This window comes from Corvus hawaiiensis, chromosome 3 (genome assembly GCF_020740725.1).
Source record: "Corvus hawaiiensis isolate bCorHaw1 chromosome 3, bCorHaw1.pri.cur, whole genome shotgun sequence".
NCBI classification, from domain to species: domain Eukaryota; kingdom Metazoa; phylum Chordata; class Aves; order Passeriformes; family Corvidae; genus Corvus; species Corvus hawaiiensis.
In genome coordinates, this window is record NC_063215.1 from 119,948,027 (window position 1) to 119,970,800 (window position 22,774).

The 22,774-nt window shown below is 46.5% G+C and overlaps 2 protein-coding genes across 16 annotated transcripts in view; one reads left to right on the forward strand and one right to left on the reverse strand.

The window, feature by feature from the left end:
- RTN4 (reticulon 4) overlaps nucleotides 1-4,671 on the forward strand; it is a 40,442-nt gene extending 35,771 nt beyond the window's left edge. For all 5 annotated transcript variants that reach the window (XM_048297032.1, XM_048297034.1, XM_048297035.1 and 2 more), the window contains 4 exons: nucleotides 1,680-1,749; nucleotides 2,420-2,466; nucleotides 3,505-3,563; nucleotides 3,951-4,671. In XM_048297032.1, the coding sequence (XP_048152989.1) occupies nucleotides 1,680-1,749; nucleotides 2,420-2,466; nucleotides 3,505-3,563; nucleotides 3,951-3,993 (219 nt within the window). In that variant the 3' untranslated portion in view covers nucleotides 3,994-4,671. The remainder of the gene's footprint in view (nucleotides 1-1,679; nucleotides 1,750-2,419; nucleotides 2,467-3,504; nucleotides 3,564-3,950) is intronic.
- Nucleotides 4,672-5,040: 369 nt separating this feature from the next.
- EML6 (EMAP like 6) overlaps nucleotides 5,041-22,774 on the reverse strand; it is a 90,609-nt gene continuing 72,875 nt past the window's right edge. For 6 of the 11 annotated variants that reach the window (XM_048297021.1, XM_048297028.1, XM_048297024.1 and 3 more), the window contains 17 exons: nucleotides 21,704-21,718; nucleotides 20,475-20,483; nucleotides 19,369-19,447; nucleotides 18,254-18,383; nucleotides 17,102-17,200; nucleotides 15,889-15,909; nucleotides 15,357-15,530; nucleotides 14,470-14,678; nucleotides 13,871-14,028; nucleotides 13,120-13,234; nucleotides 12,430-12,618; nucleotides 11,198-11,418; nucleotides 10,326-10,488; nucleotides 9,729-9,832; nucleotides 8,533-8,686; nucleotides 8,160-8,260; nucleotides 5,041-7,551 (listed from right to left, as the gene is read on the reverse strand). In XM_048297021.1, coding sequence (XP_048152978.1) covers nucleotides 7,527-7,551; nucleotides 8,160-8,260; nucleotides 8,533-8,686; nucleotides 9,729-9,832; nucleotides 10,326-10,488; nucleotides 11,198-11,418; nucleotides 12,430-12,618; nucleotides 13,120-13,234; nucleotides 13,871-14,028; nucleotides 14,470-14,678; nucleotides 15,357-15,530; nucleotides 15,889-15,909; nucleotides 17,102-17,200; nucleotides 18,254-18,383; nucleotides 19,369-19,447; nucleotides 20,475-20,483; nucleotides 21,704-21,718 — 1,966 coding nt within the window. In that variant the 3' untranslated portion in view covers nucleotides 5,041-7,526. The remainder of the gene's footprint in view (nucleotides 7,552-8,159; nucleotides 8,261-8,532; nucleotides 8,687-9,728; nucleotides 9,833-10,325; nucleotides 10,489-11,197; nucleotides 11,419-12,429; nucleotides 12,619-13,119; nucleotides 13,235-13,870; nucleotides 14,029-14,469; nucleotides 14,679-15,356; nucleotides 15,531-15,888; nucleotides 15,910-17,101; nucleotides 17,201-18,253; nucleotides 18,384-19,368; nucleotides 19,448-20,474; nucleotides 20,484-21,703; nucleotides 21,719-22,774) is intronic. The other 5 variants (XM_048297026.1, XM_048297031.1, XM_048297025.1 and 2 more) reach the window with 4 other exon arrangements.

The following is a 22,774-nucleotide window of genomic DNA, read 5'->3' on the forward strand; positions in this document are numbered from 1 at the left end:
AGGTTGGCTCCAGGCTCACCTGGAGGTGAGTTCTGCAGGGCAGAACTAGGCCAGGGTTTGAATCAGTCATGAGGGAGTTCAGTAAAATCTGCTTTATTTTCCTTGAGAAGCCTGCCAGAATCCTTCAGTGGGAATGCAGCTGCTGGGAATGGTGCAGCCTCTCCAGGGGTTAACTTTGTGCCCCTCCCTGGTGCTCCTTTGTCACATCTCAAAAGTGCTGACAGATAAAGAACTGCATCACTTGCAGTTAATGCACCTGAATTTTGAACAGGATCAGTTTTGAGTGAAGCTCTTGAAGTCAACTCGATTTCATTGTGGGGATCATGGAATTAAACTTGTATTGATTGTCATGCCCTTATCTTGTTGCTGGCTGTTGATTTTGTTTGGTTTGGGTATTTTACATCTTTTGATAAGCTAAAATTGGATGTTGGGATACCTAAGTTCAGAGTACCTTGGCTGCAGGCCGGTTACCAGCATCCTGGCCCACGCCCACAGTCCTGCACTGTGCATTGTTTTCCTCGCCAGCACTCTGTACCCATCCTTTCCTTGGGTGCAGCTCCTGCTGTTGGGAGTGTTTCCACCTTGGGTTGTTCACTGTGCCCAGGTCTGCCCTTCCAAGTGCCAGTGCCAGCCTTCCTGTGGTGCCTGTCTAGGGTTCTGCTGGAAAACAACCCTGTGTGCAGAGCTGACCAGGGGCTGGAGATCTCTGCTCTGTGCAGAGCAAGGAGTAAACACTGGGAAAGCCACTGTTCCTGGCTGCTGCTCAGCTCCTCACCAGCCCTGCAACTCTAGAAGAAAGCGGCTGATTTTCCTTGCGAGGAATGCTGCCCCAAAATAGAGCTGGCAGCCCTTGGCCCCTTCCCACTGCTATAGGTCAGAGGTGTGCCTGGGACACTCCACCTGGCACTAAACGTGGGCAGACTTTTGTGTGGAGCTGGGAAGCAGAGCCTGTGTCCCCCTGGGAGCGGGACAAGTGCTGTCAGCAGGGAGGGGGAACGGGGCTGGGATAGGGAGCCAGCAGTGATGGCAGTGCGGGGCTTTAGGGATGTCTTTGCCTCTGAGCTTGATTCTGACCTGGAGCCAGCTGGAGCACTGTTGACTCCTCTCTTTCCTAAATTTTTTTATTATATAATATCCAATATAATATCCAAAGTGCCTTTGGGTTTTTTTAAGCCCACCCTAGCCCATTACCTTCCAGATGGGCTTTTCCTGATGAAACAGAGCCTCTGCCTGGTCTGGTCAGAGCGTGGCTGGGCAGGTGGGTGGGCACTTGGGTGGCAGCAGGGCCACCACACACACAAGTGACCCCCTTTCTCTCTGGCTCTGTCGTGCAGCAGCTCTTTGGCCTCTCCTAGCCTGGCCTGTCTCCTCTCTCTGGAGGATGGGAGGTAGGAACTGTGTTTGCCCATCATTCCTCACCATGGAATTGGCAGTGCCCTGTGAAGGCACAGGGCAGTGTTTGGTCACTGCTGACTCGGGCTGAATTCAGCCCCGTGACCTGGACGCAGGAGGCCACGTATCCTATTACTGAATCCTTCAGCCATCTCATCACCCAGCTCTGGTTACAGGAGCTGTGCAGGGGTGAAGTGCAGTTTGGGGCTGGTTAGTTTGTGTTTACAGCAGACTGTGGGGTGTCCTGGTCACAGACTGGGTGCTGACGGGCTCTTTTTCCCTTGCAGTTCGCAGTGTTGATGTGGGTTTTCACTTATGTTGGTGCCTTGTTCAATGGTCTGACATTACTGATCCTGGGTAAGTGTTTGCATTGTGTTACACACCAGGCACACAAAATAACCCTGGGAAAGTAGTGGGGTCTGGTCAACACTGGGAGGCTGATCTGTAGCCTTAAGATGTTGCACTTTTAGGTCCTTTTTTTTTTTTTTTTTTTTTTTTTTTTTTTTTTTTGGATAACACAACAGAACAGGTACTTTTGTGTTGTTGAATTCCTTGGGATTGCTGGTATCCAGACATTACACTGTTTACAGGCAGGTTTGCTGTGCTTGTCCATGTCAGGGTCAACCTGCCCTGAATGTCCTTGCTGTGCTGGGGCTTTGGAGGAAGTGCAAGATTTGCTGTGGCCCTGTCCCACTGCAGGATTTAATTTCTTGTATCCCAGAGCAGGCTGGCTTCAGGTGTCAGAACCAACTGATGCCTGAGCAGCCTTTGGGAAGAATTTGCATAACCCACAGTGAAAAAGTGGCCTGTGACCAGACTTGTACTGTGGTGAGACCTGGAGAACAGCCCAGGCTCTCCTTAACAGGGATTATTGAATTTACTGGCCAACAATTGGTGCGTGGGGCTTAGTTACTCCTTGTTCTTGTACCTTTTTGCAAGACATGCTGAGGTGTGGAAACCAGTTCTTGTTCTGCCTGAACACCATCCCTGTTCTCAATATTTATACATGTGACGTGCTCTTTTCCAGCTTTGATTTCGCTCTTCAGTGTTCCTGTTATTTATGAGAGACATCAGGTGAGTGTTTAATAGAATTCATTAAATGTTTCATAAAATCAGCTCTGGTGAAGCAAAACCAGAAGCAAATAATTAATTAAAATTAATTTCAGTCTTCTGAAATATTTAAAGCCTTTTAAAATAGGCCTTTACCCAGGAGCCAGGGCCAGGGAAAGCTAGTTCAGTTTGAAGTTCAGATTGTGTGTGCTTTCCCTTTTCCTGCTTGGTAGAAGTGGAAGAAGTTTCCCCAGCAAAAAGTCCTGGAAAAGGCTGGATGAACCTGGAGGCCTTTTCTGCTGGTCCAGCCTTGGTCAGGACTGGAGCAGCACAGGGTATGGTGTGTTAATCCTGCTGTACCTCTTGGGGCTGCTATTCAGGATTGGTGTCCCAAAGCTCTGTGGAATTTGTAGCCCTGGCAAAAACAGGAGGTGGGAGCTGCTTGGTCTAGTCCAGTGCTGCTCTTAGGGAGAGACTCCCATGTAAAAGGAGGAGGGAAGAAGGAGCCAAAGTAAAATGCTTTTGATCAAATTATGGCCAGGGCTGATCTTGGGCAGGTCACTGCACAGGAGGGGGGAGCCAGCTCTGGCTTAGCTGTTTGTCTCCCCTTTCAGCAACGAGGCCGCCGTGGGCCGGGCGGGGACTGGGGGGAGGCAGGAGCAGATGGTGAAGCCTCATGGCGTCCTGCCCCAGCTCCTCCCCCACGGGGAAAGGGAGCCCTGGAGCCCCAAGGCAGGAGCATGGACAGTGTGTGTGGGGCTTAGCCCAAGCTGCTCAATCCTCTGGCCAGGCTGCAGCCTAAGCTGGTTACCTGGCCCAGCCCAGCTAAGCAGCTTTTGCTGCTCCTGTGGGGCCCAGAGGGGCCCAGCCCTGCATCCGCAACTGGGGATTGATGGACCAGGGAGAAGCCAGAGATTGATTCTGGTGGGTGCATTCTTGGAGTTCTGGCATCACCCTGGGAAATACCCCTGGCTGAGCTCCCACTTGCCCCAGAGTTCTGTGGGACTCTGCCAGGCTGCAAAGGGGGAACTCGACTGTAACTTCTGTCTGCTTCTATTCCAGGCCCAAATTGACCATTACCTGGGACTTGTGAACAAGAATGTCAAAGATGCCATGGCCAAGTGAGTTGGTTTGGGTTTATTTGTTTCCCTTTGGACTGATGACAGTGCCTGGCACATGTGGCACTCCTGTCTAGGACTAATGTGTTCTCCATGTGCCAGGCCATGGAGTCTAAGAGGTCTCTAAGTCTGGACTGGTTAGGAAATGAGCCTCTATTATTTCTAATGCAAATCTGTGTATTTCAACCCATGAGTGGCACCTGAGCCCCTCAGCAGGTGCAGCTGAGGGCAGGGAGTGAGGAGCTCAGCAGTTTCATTGGGCTCTGAGGAAAAAACTGTGTGTTGTGAGGGTTCTTCTCACATGTTGCTGTTTCTAAGATTGTGTTTAACCTTCTCTTTTTTGTCTGTTACTCAAACTTACTTTTGTCTGTTTCCTTCTTCCTCTTTCAGGATCCAAGCAAAGATCCCGGGGTTGAAGCGCAAAACTGAGTAAAAGAAGCCTGAAGCAACTTACCAATAGGAAGTTCATCTTTTAAGGGGGAAAAATACTCATTGGATTTACACGGGGAGGGTCAGGGAATAGCAAACCCCTTGACATTGCAGTGCAATTTCACAGATCTTTATTTTTTAGCAACGCAGTGTTTGAGGAAAAATAACTGTTTTGACTGCCATGTGTTTCATCATCTTAAGTATTGTAAGCTGCTATGTATGGATCTAAAACTAATCATCTTTCCTTATCCTGTGTGCAGCACTGGCTAATACAAACGACTGAGACAGCTGTACATTTGCTTCATCAGAGGTAGTTCCTGCTGCGTTCCGGAGGTGTAGAGCAGGTGGGGCAGAGGAGAACACTTCCCAGTTTGTGCACTGTGTATGGTCTGTGTAGATTGATGCAGATTTTTCTAAAATGAGATGTTTTAGAAGAATATACCAGTTTAGCAAGTTTTGAAAAATCTTGCCTTTTTGGTATGAGTATAGCTGTATTGTGATTTTATTGTTTTATCAATTGCCAATATATATATATGTGTTTCACAAAGCTTAGATCTTTCAGCTGCTCCACAGTGCTTTGTACTTCAGAGAACTGACTGAGGCCTGGACGAGCTCCAGAGCACACAAGCTTGAGAAACTAAAAAGTCTCTGTAAACACTGGCATCTGTTGGAAACAACAAAAGAGAGATGAACAAAGAACCTCCACATAGAGTAAAAGAAAGTTACAGCATACACTTTGTTGCACAAACGTACAGTAGTTGATCTTGAGCAAATAATTCTCCAGCTCTCAGACTCTGATAATCTGTGGACCGAGTATCTAATGCTGCAAATGTTGTTTGGAAACTTAAAGCCCTGTCCTGTTATGCAAGAAATGATAAGTGAAAATTTATACACTTGCAGTTTGAGCTGTACTGAACTAAGTCTGTGGAATGCATTGTGAAATGTAAAAAAAAAACCCAACAAAAAAGCAAAAAAAAAAAAAAAAACCAACCAAACCAACCCCAAAACCCCAAGTATCAATAAAGCTTATAGACATAAAATAAGACCGGTATTTGGCTTTCTTGAGGCAAGTTTAATACATTTGTGTTTATTTGAAGGTCGTTGTGATAAATATCCATTGTCCATGGTGGTGGCAGTAGTGTCCGAGTAGAGCGCGGTGCAGGGTGGGTTTGTCACGGTCCCTTTTCTCTCTCTGCAGTGTGAAGGAGTTGCTCAGGGGCAGCTCCAGGGTCCCAGGGAGCTCTGGAGGGTGTTGGGTTCTTGGACTTCTGAGACAGGAGTGGTCAATGCCATTTTCAAGTTTGAAGGAAATAAGTCCCAGTAATCTTTCCAGGTCAATGTGTTGATTTAAGAGCTGGATATTGAAAACTTGTGTACAAATTTATTTGAGATGCAGATTTTAAATGAATGGCTTCTTGGCCATTGAAAAATACAAATTCATGCATTACTGTTTCAGTTTACCGTGAAATACAGCATCACTTCTGAGCATTTCATACAGGAAGCCAGACCATAGAAACATACAAACCGTAAGTGTTTTCCTGACAGACACTATTGCTTGAAGATATTTCTCACATCACTGTTGGTTAATTCATTCTGCCACACAACTGGTTTTATTTGGGATACAATCAACACGGAAGGAAGGCAAACATGAGTGGTTACAACATAGGCAGAGGTGCCCACTGATGGCAGCACCTGACAGAACAGGATTTGATCCCGAAGGTTTCTTTAAAAAAAAGACTGCATAGGGACTCGTACTGTGTATCTGACAAACTGCTCTGCTGTATAGTCATATAAGGCATTAATAAATTCAATTGTAAAAAAAAAAAAAAAGGTGATTCTTTGAGGTTGCTGAAGCACTTTGTGTGTTAAACAGGAATCCACTCCTTTAATGGGATGTTTTTGCTACTTTTCTATGCAGAGGTGGGCAGCAGAAACGGACTGGCAGGAAGGTTCAAAATCCTATTGTCCTGAACTGGGACTAAAGCACTATTGCTTTTCAGAGACTACATGTAAGTCTAAATGGTTTATTTTGGCCTTTATTTCTTTTAATTAAGAAAGGTAATTCCAAACTATGGATGTTGTTCCATGCCTGGAATCTTAAATAGTTTAAATACAGATTTCGATACTGCCCATATCTGCTATTCCTTTCTAAACTTTCTCCAAGTCCACTGTCCCTTGAGTTTTTGGTTTTGACAAAATGTTGTAAAAAAGTAGTGATGGGCTTGAGTTGCCTTTTGGGAATATCTGTCTGTGGTTCCACTTCCCCACAGTGTCAGCTGTCCCCCAGGCCAGGACAAGGCGCTGTTTGGGGTGAGGGAGAAGCAGGGATGGGGAGAGGAGGCCAGAGTGAGCCAGGATGAACTTTTCCCAAAAAAAAAGCTGCATTTCCTGGTACTGGGGATTTTATGTTCTGCTTACAAGCAGCACGGACTGGCTGGAGGACACACACAGCCCTGCTATAGGGACATTCCAGGGATTCCTTTGGAGGCTTAGGATGCCCCTCCAGAACAGGAAATAGGGACTGATGGAGGCTTTCCTACCAGGCCGAGATTCTGGCTGGCCACTGCCTGTAGGAGTGTAAAGCACATTTTCCCAGAAATGGGGAGCATGCAGGAACACTTGGGGAATGGCTCCCTCAGTCTTGGTGTTAAAATGTCTTGAACCAAGTCTGTCCAAACCCTCTCCTCTCACTCACTGTTGGAGTTCAGCTTGCACTCTCTGCTGGCTGCAGGAGCAGCTGCCCAGGAACTGGAATGCTGTCACTTTGGCCTGCTGACAGCACAGAGCCGCTCGCTGTCCAAAACAGTGGGGAATTCACTTGTGAAGGTATAGAAACCAAGCAGAAAACAGGGATAATGTAAGTACCCAGCTGGAAAAGGTGAGAATGGTTTAGCCCTCCTCTGGGTGAGAGTCATAGCACCGTGTGTGGAAAGCAGGTGGGGGGAGGCAAAGCTGCCGCCCGAACTACTAGAAAATTATTCCAAGGCACTTCATGGATAGAAAATTCTGCCAAGTATATATATTTAAAAACAAAATGGACTTAAAAAAAAAGTTACTTTGCTCCTTCAATTAATGAAAGCTGAAGGGTGGCCTCCCCCCTCCCCAGCCTGCTCGTTAAATGCTCCCAGCTTTACTGAGTGCACCAAATTGGAGTTTTAAGCAGGTGTGGTTAAAACCCACCCACTTCTTGAACTTTGTTCAAGCCACAAATTTGGAAATTAAAGGGCCCAGTCTTTTGTCAATGTTTTCTCCCTTTTCAGACATGGTTTGAACAACACAGTATTAGGCAAAAGCAGCTTTGTGAGTGAACTGTTCATCCCTTTGGGATCCCCAGGTTACCCTTCAAACCTCAGCTTCCTTCGCAAGGGCGTCAGGCTTTCCAACGCCAGCTCCCATTCCTTGTCAGTACGTTGGGATGAGTGATCTGGAAATGTCAGCCTGCAGCAGGGCTGGGATTCCTGCAGCCAGAGGGGCATCCCCAGCTGTCCCAGCCAGCGCAGCCCTCACCAGGGCAGGACAGCAGCAGCCAGAGGCTGCTCAGAGGCAGCGCCACACGAACACACTGTGGAGACAGGAGGGAGAGCAGGCATCGGCCTTCAGCACAGCCCAGTGAGACAGGAGCGGAAGATAAACACACTGGGTGTGAATACATTCTGTGTGTTTGTGTGTGTGTGAACTACACTCCGTGCACACTGTCACTCTGTGTGTGCGCCTCTGCAGCTAGGGGCTGTGTTTACTGTGTCTGAATGTGTCCTGTGTGTGTGTGCACTGTGTATGTGTGCAGTGTGTGCACCGTGCACGTCAGTGTTCTCTTTGTGCATCTCTGTGTGTGCACTGTGGAGCTACAGTGTGTGTGCACTGTGTGTATCCACGCCTGCTGCGTGAGCACACTGCATGGCCATGTGTGCACACTGTGGTTGTGCACTGTGTATGTGCAGTGCATGTGTGGGGGGTGTCTGTGTGTGTCACATTACCGCGGCTGTGTGTGATTGTGTGTGTGTGTGTGACTGGTCCGTGTGCGTGGCCCTGTGTGTCTGTGTTTGTGTGGCTCTGTGTGCTGTGTCCCTGTGTGCGTGTGTCTCAGTCTCCATCTGTCTGGCACTGGCACTGGCTCTGTCTCTGTGTGTGTTGTTCCTCCTGTTCCCCGTGCCCCACTCCGGCCCCAGTTACCTGCAGTCGTCCCCTCCGGTGCTCACCACGAACTTGTCATCGTGCGAGAAGCGGATGTTGGTGACATGTGCCGAGTGCCCGAAGTACCGCTTGTGTTTGGCCTGTGGGACAGGACAGCAGCTCAGGGATGGCACCAGGCACAGCTCTGTGCCCACAGCCATCCTGAGCCCGAGGCCTTTTCACTCCGTGGGAGCTGCCTGTGGATGGATTGTGCTGTTTGGATGCTGTAGGAGCTGCCCAGGGGACAGCCCAAGCAGCTTGGATGCTGTAGGAGTTTCCCAGGGATGGATGACGCTGGTTGGGTGCTGTAACTGGTGCTGAGGAGTTTGGGAAAAGCAAAAGCTGCTCAGATGAAAATAAAACAGGCACTTACAAATTTCTCTGTGCATGGGAAGTCAAACAGCTTCACCAGCCCGAAGTCGTCTCCCGTGACTATATTCAGGCCAGCGTGGGTCACACAGGCGCAGTTGACATCTGCTTTATCTGCATTTCGTGGCCAGATCCCAATGACTTCATCTCCAAGAATGCTGTTCCAAAACCAAGGTAAATAAAAGACATTAGACCGTAAGACTTAACTTGCTGCTGCTCTTCCACAGGGTGCTGAGCCAACACAGCTCAAGAATAAAAAATCCCTGCATTTAAAATAAAATTGTCCCCTCTAAATGATTGCCTTGAGCGCATCGTGGCCACACATCATTTTTGTGTGATTCTTAAGGCAATCTCTATCCATAAACCCTGAGGTTTATTTCCCATGAAACCATTGCCATCATTCTATGCCAGCATCTTCTGCAGCTCTGGTGTCTGTGAGCCTCCCCCCAGGATTTCTGAGTGCAGTGTTCCCTTAGCCATGAGCTCCTGAATGAGGGAATGCTTGTCTGGATGTCGACTCTTTCTCAGAAATCAGTGTTCTGCCCCTGGCTTCAGTTCTCTGTAATCATTTACCCAGAGTCACTGACTGAGGCGTCTGCCCCTCCCACCAGCTGTCAGGAGTCCTCAAGAATAGGGAATTTGGGGCAGATTTTTATGCCAGCAGAGCAGTCAGAGTAGGAGGATTCTCATTTACCTTCTCCTTGCCCTGCCTGGTTCTCACCCACTGTCAGCTCTCCCTTTGGCCTGTCCCACTTCTCACAGGAAGAGCACAGCCACAGTTCTGCAATGCTGGGGGGAGATGCCTGTGTTCATCCACATCAGGAAATGTATTCCAATGACACTCAAAACTCCTTAACACAATCAGTGCACATTTCCAGGCCTTCTGTGCTGCTGGTGTTTGCTGATGTGTGACAAGGCAGCCTGGAGGGGCCCAGAGGCATGGGAGGGGCCAGGGACAAGTGGCAACTAGCCACTGTGGCTCTGTGACAGCCCCTGGTGTAATTAGCACAGCACTAATTACTACAGACACCAAACAGCCACAGCTGTGTGTAAAATCCCAAGGGCGTCAGGTGGAGCTCTGAGGAAGCAGAGCCCGGGTGCGCTCACAGGTTTGCCAGGCCCTGGGGACATGTCAGCGTTTCCACACTCAAACCTGTGCCCTGGTCCCAGTTCTGGCCCCACGCTCTCGTTGGGTGTTACCTGGTCCACGTGGCCCAGGTGATTTTCTCTATGACTGCAGGGTCTGTGATTTGCTTTCCCAGTGGCACCTCATGAACTTGACGCTTGTAGGCTCCTGTGGATACCTGAGAGTGGAAAAGGAAAAGCCTGGAAGCTCTGCTATAAATAACATATTTTTCTTTAAGATTTCCAGCAGTCTCACCAGGTTTTATGAGGAATTAAACATCTAGGGATAACACTTCTCTTTTTTCCTCATTAGCTGGAATTCAACATATGCCATATGAAGGAATAACAATGTCACAGGATGATGATGGAAGGAGGTGTTCAGAGCTGACAGATTTTCTTTCACTTCTATACTTTACTTTATCTCAACCCAATTTTACTAAATTGGAAACATTTCTAAAGGAAACCCCCCAAATTAACCCAGCTCTCACACACATCCCAGGCTCAGGGAGGAAGAGAACTGCTTTTGCATGGTTATAATCCACAATTTCCTTTTCAGTGTTGTACCTGTTCCATTAACCTGGGATAATGCTTTGCTCTTAGCACAGCTCATGCCTCCATCTCCTTATGGTGGCACAATAAATCCAAGCACTCCAGGGGCTATCCCAGACATACCTGGATATACCTGCTGTCTGCAGAGAAGTCCATCTGTATGACAAAACTGGCAATGTCCTTGCAGTAGCCAATTCGGTTTAGGGTTGTGCCTTGAGTGAGATCATAAAAATCCACAGTATGTTCTTGTGAGCCCACTGCCAAAAACCTGTTATCTGGGCTGATTCTAGACAATGAAACATGGAGAGGGGATGTCACTGCCTGTTTTGGTGCAAGATTTGATTTTGTTTCTCATGCTAACAGTAACTTTGTTTACTGGAAAACATGAAAAGCCTTCTATTGACAGCAAGACAGAACTCAAATGAAACCTTGTTGCTTAACAGCAGAGGAAGACTAAAGATATCTCTAACAGTGGGCAGGGTTAGATGGGATATTGGGAAGGAATATTGTGAGGGTGGGGAGGCCCTGGCACAGGCTGCCCAGAGAAGCTGTGGCTGCCCCATCCCTGGAAGTGTCCAAGGCCAGGTTGAACGGTGCTTGGTGCAACCTGGGATAGTGGGAGGTGTCCCTGCCATGGCAGGGGGTGGCACTGGATGAGCTTTAAGGCCCCTTCCAACCTAGACCATTCCATGGCTCTCTTCTATATTGTTTGTAGTTAAGTGATGTTAATATTGCACTCACATAAAGCCACAGCACAGTGTGCAGAGTGACACTAATCCTCTGGGAGTCAGTGACAGAAACTGCAATTTGGAAAATTAATTCCCATAATCACAGCTGTGCAGTGTAGATGTAACTGAATTCATGCACCACCACAATGCCCCTCTCCAGCTCACACAGGTTTCAACAAACATGGACTAAGAAAACCTCTGCAAATGCACCTGGGGCTCGATGGCCATTTCCTTGAGCCAGAGCCATGTATTTTGAGCACTTCCTACCTGATGTCCTGAATTGCAGACTTCCTGTCCCGCTTCTTGCCCCACACCTTGAGGCTGTTGACCAGCAGGACGACGAACTCTCCGTTCCTCATGCCGATGGCCACCATCTCGCCGTCGGGGCTGTACGCGGCGCAGCGCGCAGGGTGCCCCAGGCTCACCTTGTTCACCAGCTTCTGCGGGGACACACGCAACAGGCTCACACCTCCCCAGCACACGGAAAGCTTCCAAACACAAAGTATAAAACTCACTTAATTCAAAACAAATCATCTCTGTTTCCCTCTAAACATAAACCTGAAATGTCACACCGAGACTCGCATCCCACCAGGCATCTGTCACTAAGCAGACTTCAAAATCGAGATGTGATTCAGATGGGGGCTTCATGTTTGCATTATTTTGTAGGGTGACATCCAGTTTCACACCAGACGAAGGTCTGTTTAGCAGAAAGAGCTGAAAAACCAATTTCCTACTTTGTTTCAAAGGTGACTTTGACAGCTGCAACAACTGCTGACTGGCACAGAGCTTTCCCATTTCATTGGATATGTGAAAACATCCTAGAAAGCTCTTACATTTTCACCTAGCTGGTTGTATTTATAATATATTAATTTTCCTCATTAAAAATTATCCTTGTCAGCTCAGGTAGCAACCTTGTGAAAAGGTTTATGCTGGCTAAAATGAGCAGAAACCTTCCTGTTAGGTGTTTTTTAATTAATGTTTTATTCGTTATTTTTTAAAATGGTTGTTGTTAGTCAATCTGACTTGGAAAAACCCCTGAGGCAACATGCTGAGCTCCAAAGGAAGGCTCTGAAGAGGAGGGATCCATGCCTGCCAGGAAGGTGGAATGATGGGCAGGGGCTCTGTGTGTGACAGCACAATTTGTGTCACCCGGACTGGCAACATGGAATTAAAATGCCTCCTTGATCCCCCAGCCTGCAGATTTAGATTAAAATAAGCAATGCCCAACAAGAGGCACTCCAAGGGCAGGTGTGCTGGTGAATCCCCGCATTCCTCTGGGAGTGCTGGCTGTGGGACAGCCCAGCACCTCTCCCACAGCAAGGATTCGCCTTTGCGCTCACAGCAAGGCAAGAACTGGGGCAAAACAGGACCAAACCCTGCTCAGGACAGAGGCAAAATCCTGCTCTCATTCCAGGGCTGCTCAAAGGCACAGGTGGAAAATGGATGCTTGGATAAAATGTTCATTTTTAATCACACACCTTTACGTTCACGGTACTCACTTTGTCCGACAGGTCCCAGATCCTGGCTGTTCCGTCGTTGCTTGCAGAGATAAATATGTCTTTGGAGGGGTGAGTTGCCAAGCCCCAGATTTCCCCTTCCATGTGACAGTCAATTAACAAGTTTGAGGCAGCATTTTTTTCTCCTACTTCAAGGATTTCTCCATCTTTCGTTCCCACTAAGATTTTCCCCTGTTTGTAGCCAAAGAAAAAGAGTGGAGACAGATGGTCAGTGTAACAGTAACTGCCATGGTTTAAACTTCCAGGGCTTTCTTAGCAAATACTTGGAAAAAGCATAAACAGAGGAAGTTTGGAATTGGTTAATGGCTACTTGGATTGGAAATACAAAACAACATTCTTCAGTGGTGGTGTTATCAAGGAATGTGTCAGATTCCCAGGCAAAGTGAAACAGAGACCATCCCTGGAGCGGTCGGCTGGACAGGTCCATCCTGTGCAGCATCACGTGCTCCTTTCTCATTTCCAGTTTAAACACTTGCTCAGGAGTGACTGCAGCAAGTCAAATTACTCCATTATTTCTCCTGTGTTCCACTTTACCAAAGCTCAAGGTCTCTCAGTAACTCCCAGTGGGGGTTTTGTGACTTTGAAAGAACCAGCGGAAGCTGTGCTCCGCTGTGCCTGGGGAAGCAGCTGAGCTGTGCCCTCTGCCGCCCCGGAGGAAGGGCCGCTGCTCACCTTGCCCCGGCACACGGAGCGCACGCACTCGATGAGCTGCCCGGTCTCCAGCTGGAAGGCTCGGCACCGCTTCATCTCCTGGTCCCACAGCTTCACTGCTCCCCCCTCCTTCGTGCTGCAAAGGAGGCCTGGTGTCACCTGGATGGCTCCTTTGCACATGGAAATCCCACCAATCCCACCAGTACTTTTCTGCTTAAATCACAAAACATACATTGATCCACCCTCCACTCTATATAAGGACACTTCTCTATGATGCAATGAGAAGTAAATAACAAAAAACTAAATGCTTTCACACTTCATGTTTTAAACAGCACCATAATTTGTACAAACCAAACTGTTCTCTTGTCACTTATCTCAAACCTCTGTTTCTTGGCAAACATGTTACTTGTGGTAACCCCAAGACGTGCAGCATCTCCACTGGGAGAGGCTGTCTGTAGTTTGACAGAACTAACAAATGAAGAAAACTCCACTTATGGCAGGAGCTCAGGCAACAAGGACCTTATCCAGGTGTTTGGACCAATCCCTAAGAGGTTCAGAGTGTCCTTGGCATGGAACATGCGTGTGTGGAACCCTCAAGTGTCCTCCTTTAGTCCTTCACTTACTGAGCCATCTGGGCAGGTTGTGCAAAATTGAGAGTGAAACTGCTACAGCACAGAGACCGTTTATCTCTGGGGTGCTGGATAAATAATGAAAACAAAAACCACACAAGAGAGACAGAAGTTGGGCACTTTAGGAAGATTCTGCGTCTTACGGCCTCTCTTTCCCTCCGGTGACAATGAGCCCGTCCCGCAGAGTCGTGTACATGGTGAACACTGGTCCTGTGTGAGCTTTGGCCACCAGCCTGACCAGGAAATGATCCTTCCACACGTAGACATCTCCATTTATGGCACCAGTGAAGGTGAGGTTATTCTGCAACAGACAGCAGCAACCTCTGCTACAACAGACACCTCGGCGTTTTTGTTCAGCTTCAAGTAAAATTCTTTAAATTAAATTTACAAGTCCTTAACAACCACAATGGACTGTCACCATTGGTGGCACCACTGGCATGTGTCACACCACATACTATTAGCAGAAAAAATGATACACAAAGTAACAGATCGTGGTTTAAGTTAAACAGCTAAATAACCAGCAAAAAAAAAATAAAAGCCAGGGCAGTAGGTGTGCACAAAACTTAACAGAAGACATTCAGCCACTTGTGCTCAGGAAATTTAAGGAAGGATCTCAAGGTGCACAGGTTTTAAATCCACATTTCACTAACAAGTGCTGGTTGGATTTCAGCAAAGACAACTGACCCTTGCAGGTTTAATACAAAGGTAACCTAAAATCCCATAGCAGGTAATTTGAACTCACTGCTCCAAAGGCAACAGAAAGCATGGTCTGCATTTTGGCATCTTCCATGGAACCAATGACTCCTTTCTTGTAGAGCAAAGCACTGCCAGCCAAGGTCCAGAACTTCATGTGTTTGACCCCCACGGACACGAACTGAGTGTCGGAGTCCGGGCGGAACTCCACAACGAAGATCCTCTCCAGGTGTCCACCCCTGCTGGCAACTTTAGCCCCTGGTTTAATTAGGAAATCATAAAAATAAAGCTGAATTTACCTGAGAAATTAAAATCTGATATGATTTTATCAAATAAGTCGAGCTGGTATTGGATTAGAGATCTGGATCCCAGATGCTGAAAGCTGCAAATCCCAACACTATTTAGTGTATCAAACATCTTAAGGCAACCCCCAAGGTCCCTGGTTATTCCATTGTATCCCACAGATTTAGGAAATGCAGATTTAAGGCCTTCATAACACAATTTGTCTCCTGGGTCAGTGAGAACACAAGAGAAATGTTGGATATCATCTGGTGAAAAATGCACAGGGACACACTAATAGGCTGAGGCACTTTTTCTCTCCCCTCTACCATTTCCAAAGATAATTATTTTCTGGAAATTACTTCCCAAAGGCCTATCTCCATCATAGTATTTCAAGTGTTTTAGGAAAGAAAAGCAGTAATTCTCCTTAATTTCATGTAATTTTATGTTAAGCATCATTCTTTCCTTAATTTCCACTTACCATAAATGTTTAAAACTTACCTTCTTGCCCATATTTTCTAGCCCTTTGCCATTTTTACCTGATTAGCTGGGATACTCAGAGTGAGGACACAGAAGTCCAAAGACGTGAAAGGCAAAGCAAATCATTGTGCACAGCTCTGCTGGGCTGAAGGAACACGATTTCCCCCTGGGTTTTACCTTCTTGCCACCTCCACACGGTGATGGTGTGTTCTGGGTCGACTCCCACTGACACCAGAAGTTTGCCAGTGGCACTGAAGTTGACGTAATTGACCCCTTTGGTGTGGAAGCAGCGCAGCATGGAAAGGGTTTGCTTGCTCATGGCATCCCATATATGAATTGTGGGGGTTGTACCTGCGGGCAGAGAGAGGCATTAAAAGTGAATTAATTCTGGAAAGCTTCAGTGCAAACCAGGCATTTTGCAAGAACATTTAACCTGAACAGACATTAGTTGGGGGGTTGGATTTGTCTGAGGATTAGCACTACTGGAAAACAAAGAGAAATCAAAATAGCTTGCAAAACACGGGGGGGGGAATCATTGTAGTCCATGAAGTCAGACAAGTTCTAAAAGAACAACATAACATTCATGAAGAGCCTCATGCAAAAGAAATTGCCTGCAGATGTTTCACTTGTATCCATGGTTCACACAGATACAACGAGGCAACATGGAACTCGTACAGGACTGCTAAATTCACAAACAAATCAGCCTTACCTGGGAATTCTGTCATGTCACCTGCATTGTGAGAGCAATGGCAAATGAGGAAGCACCAAGGGAAAACAATAGGTGAAATAAGTCATGTGTCTCGTGCTGAAGTGCCAGCATCAGCACCAGAAGGAAAACAAAATTAAAAACTTGGAAATGGATATGGATTAAATCAACAAAACAAATAAGCAGGAATATTGTTGAAGTTTTTTGGGTATATTGGCTTTTATACACAAATATTGCAACAATATTTAGTACTTCTAAGTTTTAAAAATGGTATCTAAAAGAAATGCTAAAGGCATGCAGGCTTTAAAAATTATTAGATTAAAAAGTGGAGTGAATCTGTAGGTACACAAAGTATCAGCCAAACTCAGAAGCACTGATCTCCTGGGGCCCAGGAAAAGGGCTTTGAGCATTTTCATGTCCCAGAAATCAGCACTTTGCACAGCTCTGGCACCACATGTGGGTTTGGGTGCTCCCTTCACATTCCAGCTGAAGTGACCGTGCTCAGTACAGGCAGAAGAGGGTTTGTGTTTGTCACTGTGTTCATCACTACCATTCCCTGCCCCCTGTTAAGTGACTCCTGTCCTCCAGTTACGGATTCCATTCTCCTTCCGGAATGGTCTGAGGAGACGTTCTGACCCCGTTCTCCTCCATAAAGTTAATTATTCCAGCACTAAGCTGAAAGGCAGCAGATCCTTCTCAAGGCTTGGGACAACTCATCCTGCATTCTCCATGCAATGTTTACTCCTGCAGAAGGTCCTAGGGAATCTGGCAGGACTCTCCATGTAAATAATACACACACAAATACATATGGATTCCCAACTGTCCCCTGATACGTGTCCTAACTTCTGCTGAGATCTCACTGTTTCTGGCCTTTTCTGTACAGCTCCTGTATTCCTGCAGAGAAAATGATGCTCAGTGTATTCTCACTGCTAAACAGTGCCTTGGACACAGGAAGGAAAGAAGAAATTCTATAAATCAGATGATTGAGATGATTAGGCAGTTTATCAAATCTTGCCTTGTGAAATACGATTACACAACAAAGAACTCTGAAATCCATTCACTCACAATCAGAGATGGAATTGAAATCCTAAGTAAACCCTGGAGCTTGATTACTTATTCAAAATCAAACAAAAAGTAAAAGTCCTCCACAGAAAAGCCCCAAATAAGTCAGGGTCCTGATAACTGTGAGTAAAGCTTTGCTGTGGGGGTCACGTACCGATCTGGCTGGTGGCCACCACGTTCTTGTACTTGGGGTGCTGGTTCACTGTCAGGCACAGGATGTCGTCAGTGTGCTCCAGGTAGAAACTCTGGCTGCCTAATGACATCCAAACAGGACTTGAGTCACCACAGGACCGAGGAAGGAGCCCACACAGAAGCACAGACTACTGGGCAGCTTGTTACTACTCTCCAGGGGGCGTGGGGGGCACTAATGCTGCCCATGGCTGCTCTGCTCTCATTCCCAGGCACTCTTCCCAAAATGCGCCACGGACACAAGCATCAACACACAGAGGTGGATACAATATTTGGGAAATTTTCTGTATGTCCAGGGAATCAGCCCAAGAACAGCCTGTAGCCACCATAACTGCAAGAAACACCAAAACTGCCAATGCAAAGCCCAGGCTTCCCAGTGAAATGCCAGTGAATTGAGGCAGTGAGTGGGAAGCCAAGTGGAGGCAAAGCCCTCCCAAGGGAACAGGCCCAGAAAGGACAGATGGGGCCATGCTTGTTTCCCAGCCCACAGGTCAGAGGCTGCACTAGGACTGGAGTCCCCAAAGGCCACCAGATCTGACAGCTTTTCCCCCTGGGCCCCACCTCAGCAGCAGAGCTGCTGAGTGCATAGCTGGGACCATATGGGAAAAAATCAAGTCAAAATTCCTTTAACTCCTCTCTTTTCCTGAGAGACATGAAGGACACAGAGATGTTGGTGCCACAACTTAGGGCCAGATAGATTTTTGGTGGTTTTTCTCCTTTGCATTACCCAAAAGGCAGGGAATATTTCTGTCCCCTCCAAAGAGCAACTTGCTCAGGCTGCATTGCACCAGAACGTGCCCTTCCCTGGAGCATGGCTTTGCTAAAACAACTCAAAATGAAATTATGGATGTTACAGCTTCTCACATTTTTGGGGGTACTGGTCACTTCACCAGCCAGGCTCTCTCCTGCTGGGAGAGAAAGCCATTCCCATACCTTCAGCCACAGGATGAGAACCTGCCAGTGACACACCAGCCACCTACAGTGGGTTTGTGCTATTGTATCAAGATGCAAAATGTGGGAAAGTCACAGGAATATTAAAAAGTTCAGACTTTCAATTAAAAATATTTTCCTTGCAAAGCATTTTCTTATCTCCAAGTAGTGTTTCAGGTGGAATTACCAGTAGAGAGGTTTTGGACAATGCCTGCTGCAGCTGTGTGGAAAATAATGTCAGCACCATCGTTCAGGTAATGGAGGTTGTTGCGACAGTCAAATCCTCTGTATCCAAACACATGGTCTAAAGCCAGCTCCTGCTCCAGGAATACAAACAGATTAAGAGTGAAATGAAAGAAGAAACAAGGAGATTTCAGAGTCTGGAGCACTTAAGAACGATTCTAAATTACACAACTACAAATATCTTGTAGGGGCAATAGAATAATAAAACAATAATTAGCTATCCCCATTCTGCTCATTTATTGAGGTATTACATTATCATAGGCTATCAACAGCCTTTAATTGGTCAACTAAAGCACTGCACTATTTTTTTTTTTTTTTAATAATTATGGGGGCTATAAATGCGCTCTGGTTCTGTAAATTTTCATTCCAAACAGATACAACTCACAGAACAGGCTTGGTTTTATTACTCTTCCCATCGCAGTTTAGTATTTCTATAGGGTATCAGATATTTTAAAGGACATACTTGCAGAGTTTTCAAAAATCATTCTCATAAACTACCAAATTTCCACAGACCAAATTCTGATCTTAAAGTCCTTAAAGGAAGCCAGGGCAGGCCGTAAGTAACTCTGTAATTAAGACATTAATCAGAGGTGTAACTGCAGCTTACAACGAGCAGTTGCCAAGGAAATTTCCTCCAGGAACCGAGGATGGTTAATGGATTGTTGTTACTGCCTTGGAGCCCTGAAGCCAGACTTAATGACTCTCCCAAACACAATCACAGCTCGCTGGGAACAATCCCAATTAGCCACAGACCAAGTATTGCAAACTGCCCACAGATCACAGAATATTCCTTGTTCTGCATATTAGGTAGGAATTCAAACAAGTTGTCTGGGGAGAAAGGGAAGTTCCAAAGTCAATGAGCAAATTCCATAATTCAAAATCCCACACAGGATTTTTCCTGGGCCAAAGTGCTGGCCCTGGCTGTACCTCCCTTGGGACTGAGCAGTGAGCACAGGAATGAACACACTCTGTGATTGTACCTGCCCTTCACTAAGCCACAAAATGGATTTCACCCAGCCACGTTACTTTTAAAGAAATTAAAAAGGTATTAATCCTGACCTCAACCAGTTTCTTTTTTTTGTTGACATTGTTCTTTCGCAGTTTCTCAGGCTGAGGAGCAGCTCTGCTCACTGGTGGCCTGAAAAGAACATTTTAAAAAGAGAGACAATCAATATGTTTGAAAGTAAAATACAAGCTTCAAAATCACAGCATGTGTGAGCAGCAAATGGACAGTAGCCCCCTGTATGAGCTTTTTCCAGAGTTGCAAAATAAACTGATTAAAATCCTGCACTTTTTGATAGAAAGAGCAGAAACATTGATGTAGACTTTGCGGATGAGTGGCAGAACAAACAACCTTACACCATTCAAAAGACCCCAAAACATAATGATTTAAATCCATGGAAAAATCCTTGACATGAAATAATGGTAAACTGGTGCTTTCAGAAATGATCTACAGTAATTTCTGCAGCTGGCAGTTGACCTCTGCCCAGCCTTGCTTCTTCTGAGAAGGCCCATCCCAAAACCTTGACATGGCTTCAATAAAATCTTCTCAAAATCATATTAAAAATAAAATGGTTGCATTTAAATGCACAAGTCATTCATCCAAGGGAATTTAGGAGACTAAGGCCAGCAAAGCTTTTTTATATAATTACAGTTGCTAAAAGTAGCTAAAGAGACAAATGCAGAACACAGGCTGAGATGAAATCTGAAGTGTGCAAACGGTCTGTAAGGCCAGATAACCTCTGCTGCTGCTATTGATCTTGCTGGGAAAAGAGGGACAGAGCTAAGGGAAGCACTTGGAAAGCATTCCCAGGGCTTATGATTCCAGAAAAATGTGACCTTGCTATTACATTCCATACGCTGTGAAAGTTGTTCCTGTCCTGAGACTGTAACTACCAGTAATTCCCATTTTGCAAAGAATTAATTGGAGATGAATGAATTCCCTTTTGTGTATAGGGAGCTGCTTTTTCTGGAGCTGGATTTTTCATGGAAGGTATTAAAGGCACAGTGGGGACTGAGCACTGTGGGAATGGGCAGCAGGAAAACCTGAGCTCTGAGACAGAGCACAGCTGGACATAACGAATCCAACCCACTGCTCAGGCACACCAAGGACCAACAAGCACATCAGCAGGTGACCCGTGACATGAAGAGAGTGAAAGAGTTACCTTGATCCCCTTGTAAGCAGCAAATAAAGCCAAGCAAGAAACTTAATAGAGTTTAGGTGTCACTTCTGAGCACAAGACTCATGCACAAGCACTTTCAGAGCGCAGCAGTCATTCCTTGGGCACAACACGTGCTATCCAAGCATGCCAGCAAGAACTAAAACAGAAACCAAAGAGTGCACCAGTCCACAGACCCGGAAACATCGCACCTGGCATCCCTGGGCAGACTCGGAGCTAAAGATCCTACGGGATGGAGGGGAAAGGGAAGCTACATCCGAGCTTCCTGTACACTTTGCACCGGAGCAGAACGGGACTCCACGGCTCGTTTACTTTCAGGAGCCACACAGAGAGGAACTGGTAGGAAGCTGACAGTCTCCTAAGCACTGCTGAGATTGCACACAATGGATGATTGTTCTCTATCCCAGTTCAGATGCAATTTAGCCCACGATTGCTGTGGGGAGGCCAAGTCACTCCCAGGACAGCCTGTCCTGCCTTGTCCACAGGAACAAGTACCTTTATTTCCTCAGAAAGTGGTCACTCGTGTCCCCTGGGGTGACCCTGGGTGGAGCAGGACTGAGCAGCGGTGCTGTTACCGGCAGGGAAGGGACAGGGGAAGTTATTACAAAACAAAATAAATTATTTCATTTCAGCTCAGATTTATGAGGGCCTCTGAATTGGCACTTAGGAAAAGAATTGTTTTCTTGTATGCTTTTTTCTGTTTTAGTATCATTTCAAACTGGATCAGTTCCACATTTCTTTACCTAGGAATATCAAAGTTTATGACAAGAGCAAGCCAAAATACTTCACGAAAGCAAGAGAGCACTACCACTGTGACATGCTTGATAGTCACTAGATTGTAAGCATGAGGCTTAATTTGGAGACACACACACACAGATACTTTTATAGATATTTACTCACAGCACACACAAGCACAGATGTTGTGTGCATTGATATATACATAGCCATGTATATATACACACGTGTGCATTCACTGCCTCATCACTATCTCAATAAAACAAACAAAGCAGCACATTCTTCACATTTTAAAAGTCATTTCACTTTTAACAAGCCTGTGACTACACCTAATTTGTTTTGATACAGAAGGTGACACTGCCAAGACAAGAAATTTGCACTGCAGCAAACGACATCCCTTTGCCCTGTTGGACCTGTGCAACCTGCATGGCACATTCCCAGCAATCCAGGCCTCTGCTGGGCTCCCCATCAGTACTTACTTGACAATTCCCTGCCTCCAAAGGACAGCAAGTTAAAACATAACACAAGCATTAACGGTTTCTTTGCAGCAGTTTAAAACAAACGCGCTTAGATTACGTTATGGGATGGAGCAGTTCCGGGAAAGATAAGACACAGTCAGACATTCGAGGGTCTCAAGTTCTTTGGGTACTGTGAATACAGCAGAGAAGATTTCTGTTACTCATGGCAATCTTGAGGATGCTCTCACACGAGTACACACAGGTGTCAGACAGGGATAGAACTCCAGACCCACAGCGACAAAACCTCAGCACCACCTTCATGCAGAAACGTGAAAAGGTGTGAGTGAACATTCCCTCCAGCCATGGAGGGAGAGGAGCCCAGTCAGGGGTGGGGTGGACAGGCAGCACCAGGATGGAGAACAACAGGTGGACACTACAAGAGCTGGGCTGAGGGAATGGGGTTTTGGAAGTGTGAGGCACCTTGAGGGAGAAAAGAGATGGGATCTTAAAGAACAGGGCCAAACTATGGGTGGGGGGGGGGGGGCGGGGAGAAGAAGCTACATTTGTTTAGATGGAAAATAAAGGAGAGAAAAAGCAGATCAAAAACTGTTATGATAAATTCTGTGAGGGAGGGGATATAACCAACTCCTGTTTCCAGGGCACAGGCCATCACTGCTGTCTGGCTGGAGATGCTGCCTGCAGTGGGAATAAACTGGGGAGAACACAAGCATTCTGCTCAGAGGCCGGTGGGAACAGCAAGGGAACTCCAGAAGCAGCAGCACGTGAAAGGGGCCAACAAGGTCTGGAGCAGGGACAGATGGACAGGAGTGTCCTGCCACCCAGAAGGTGACAGGCTGAGCCAGCAGGAATGGGTAGGGAAAAGCTTAGAGCACAAAAGGGAGACTGATACGGATTTACATGGCTGCAAACTGGAGAGGGAACACACTTGGATCTACACAAACATGAGCAGGACTGCTCCTGAGAAGAGAAAGCAAGGTTCAAGGAGAGGCAGGGTAGTAGGGTTGGGTAATAGAACAAAAATCCAAGATTTAAAAAATATACTTTTCATTTCAGAAAATATGCAAAAGCAGC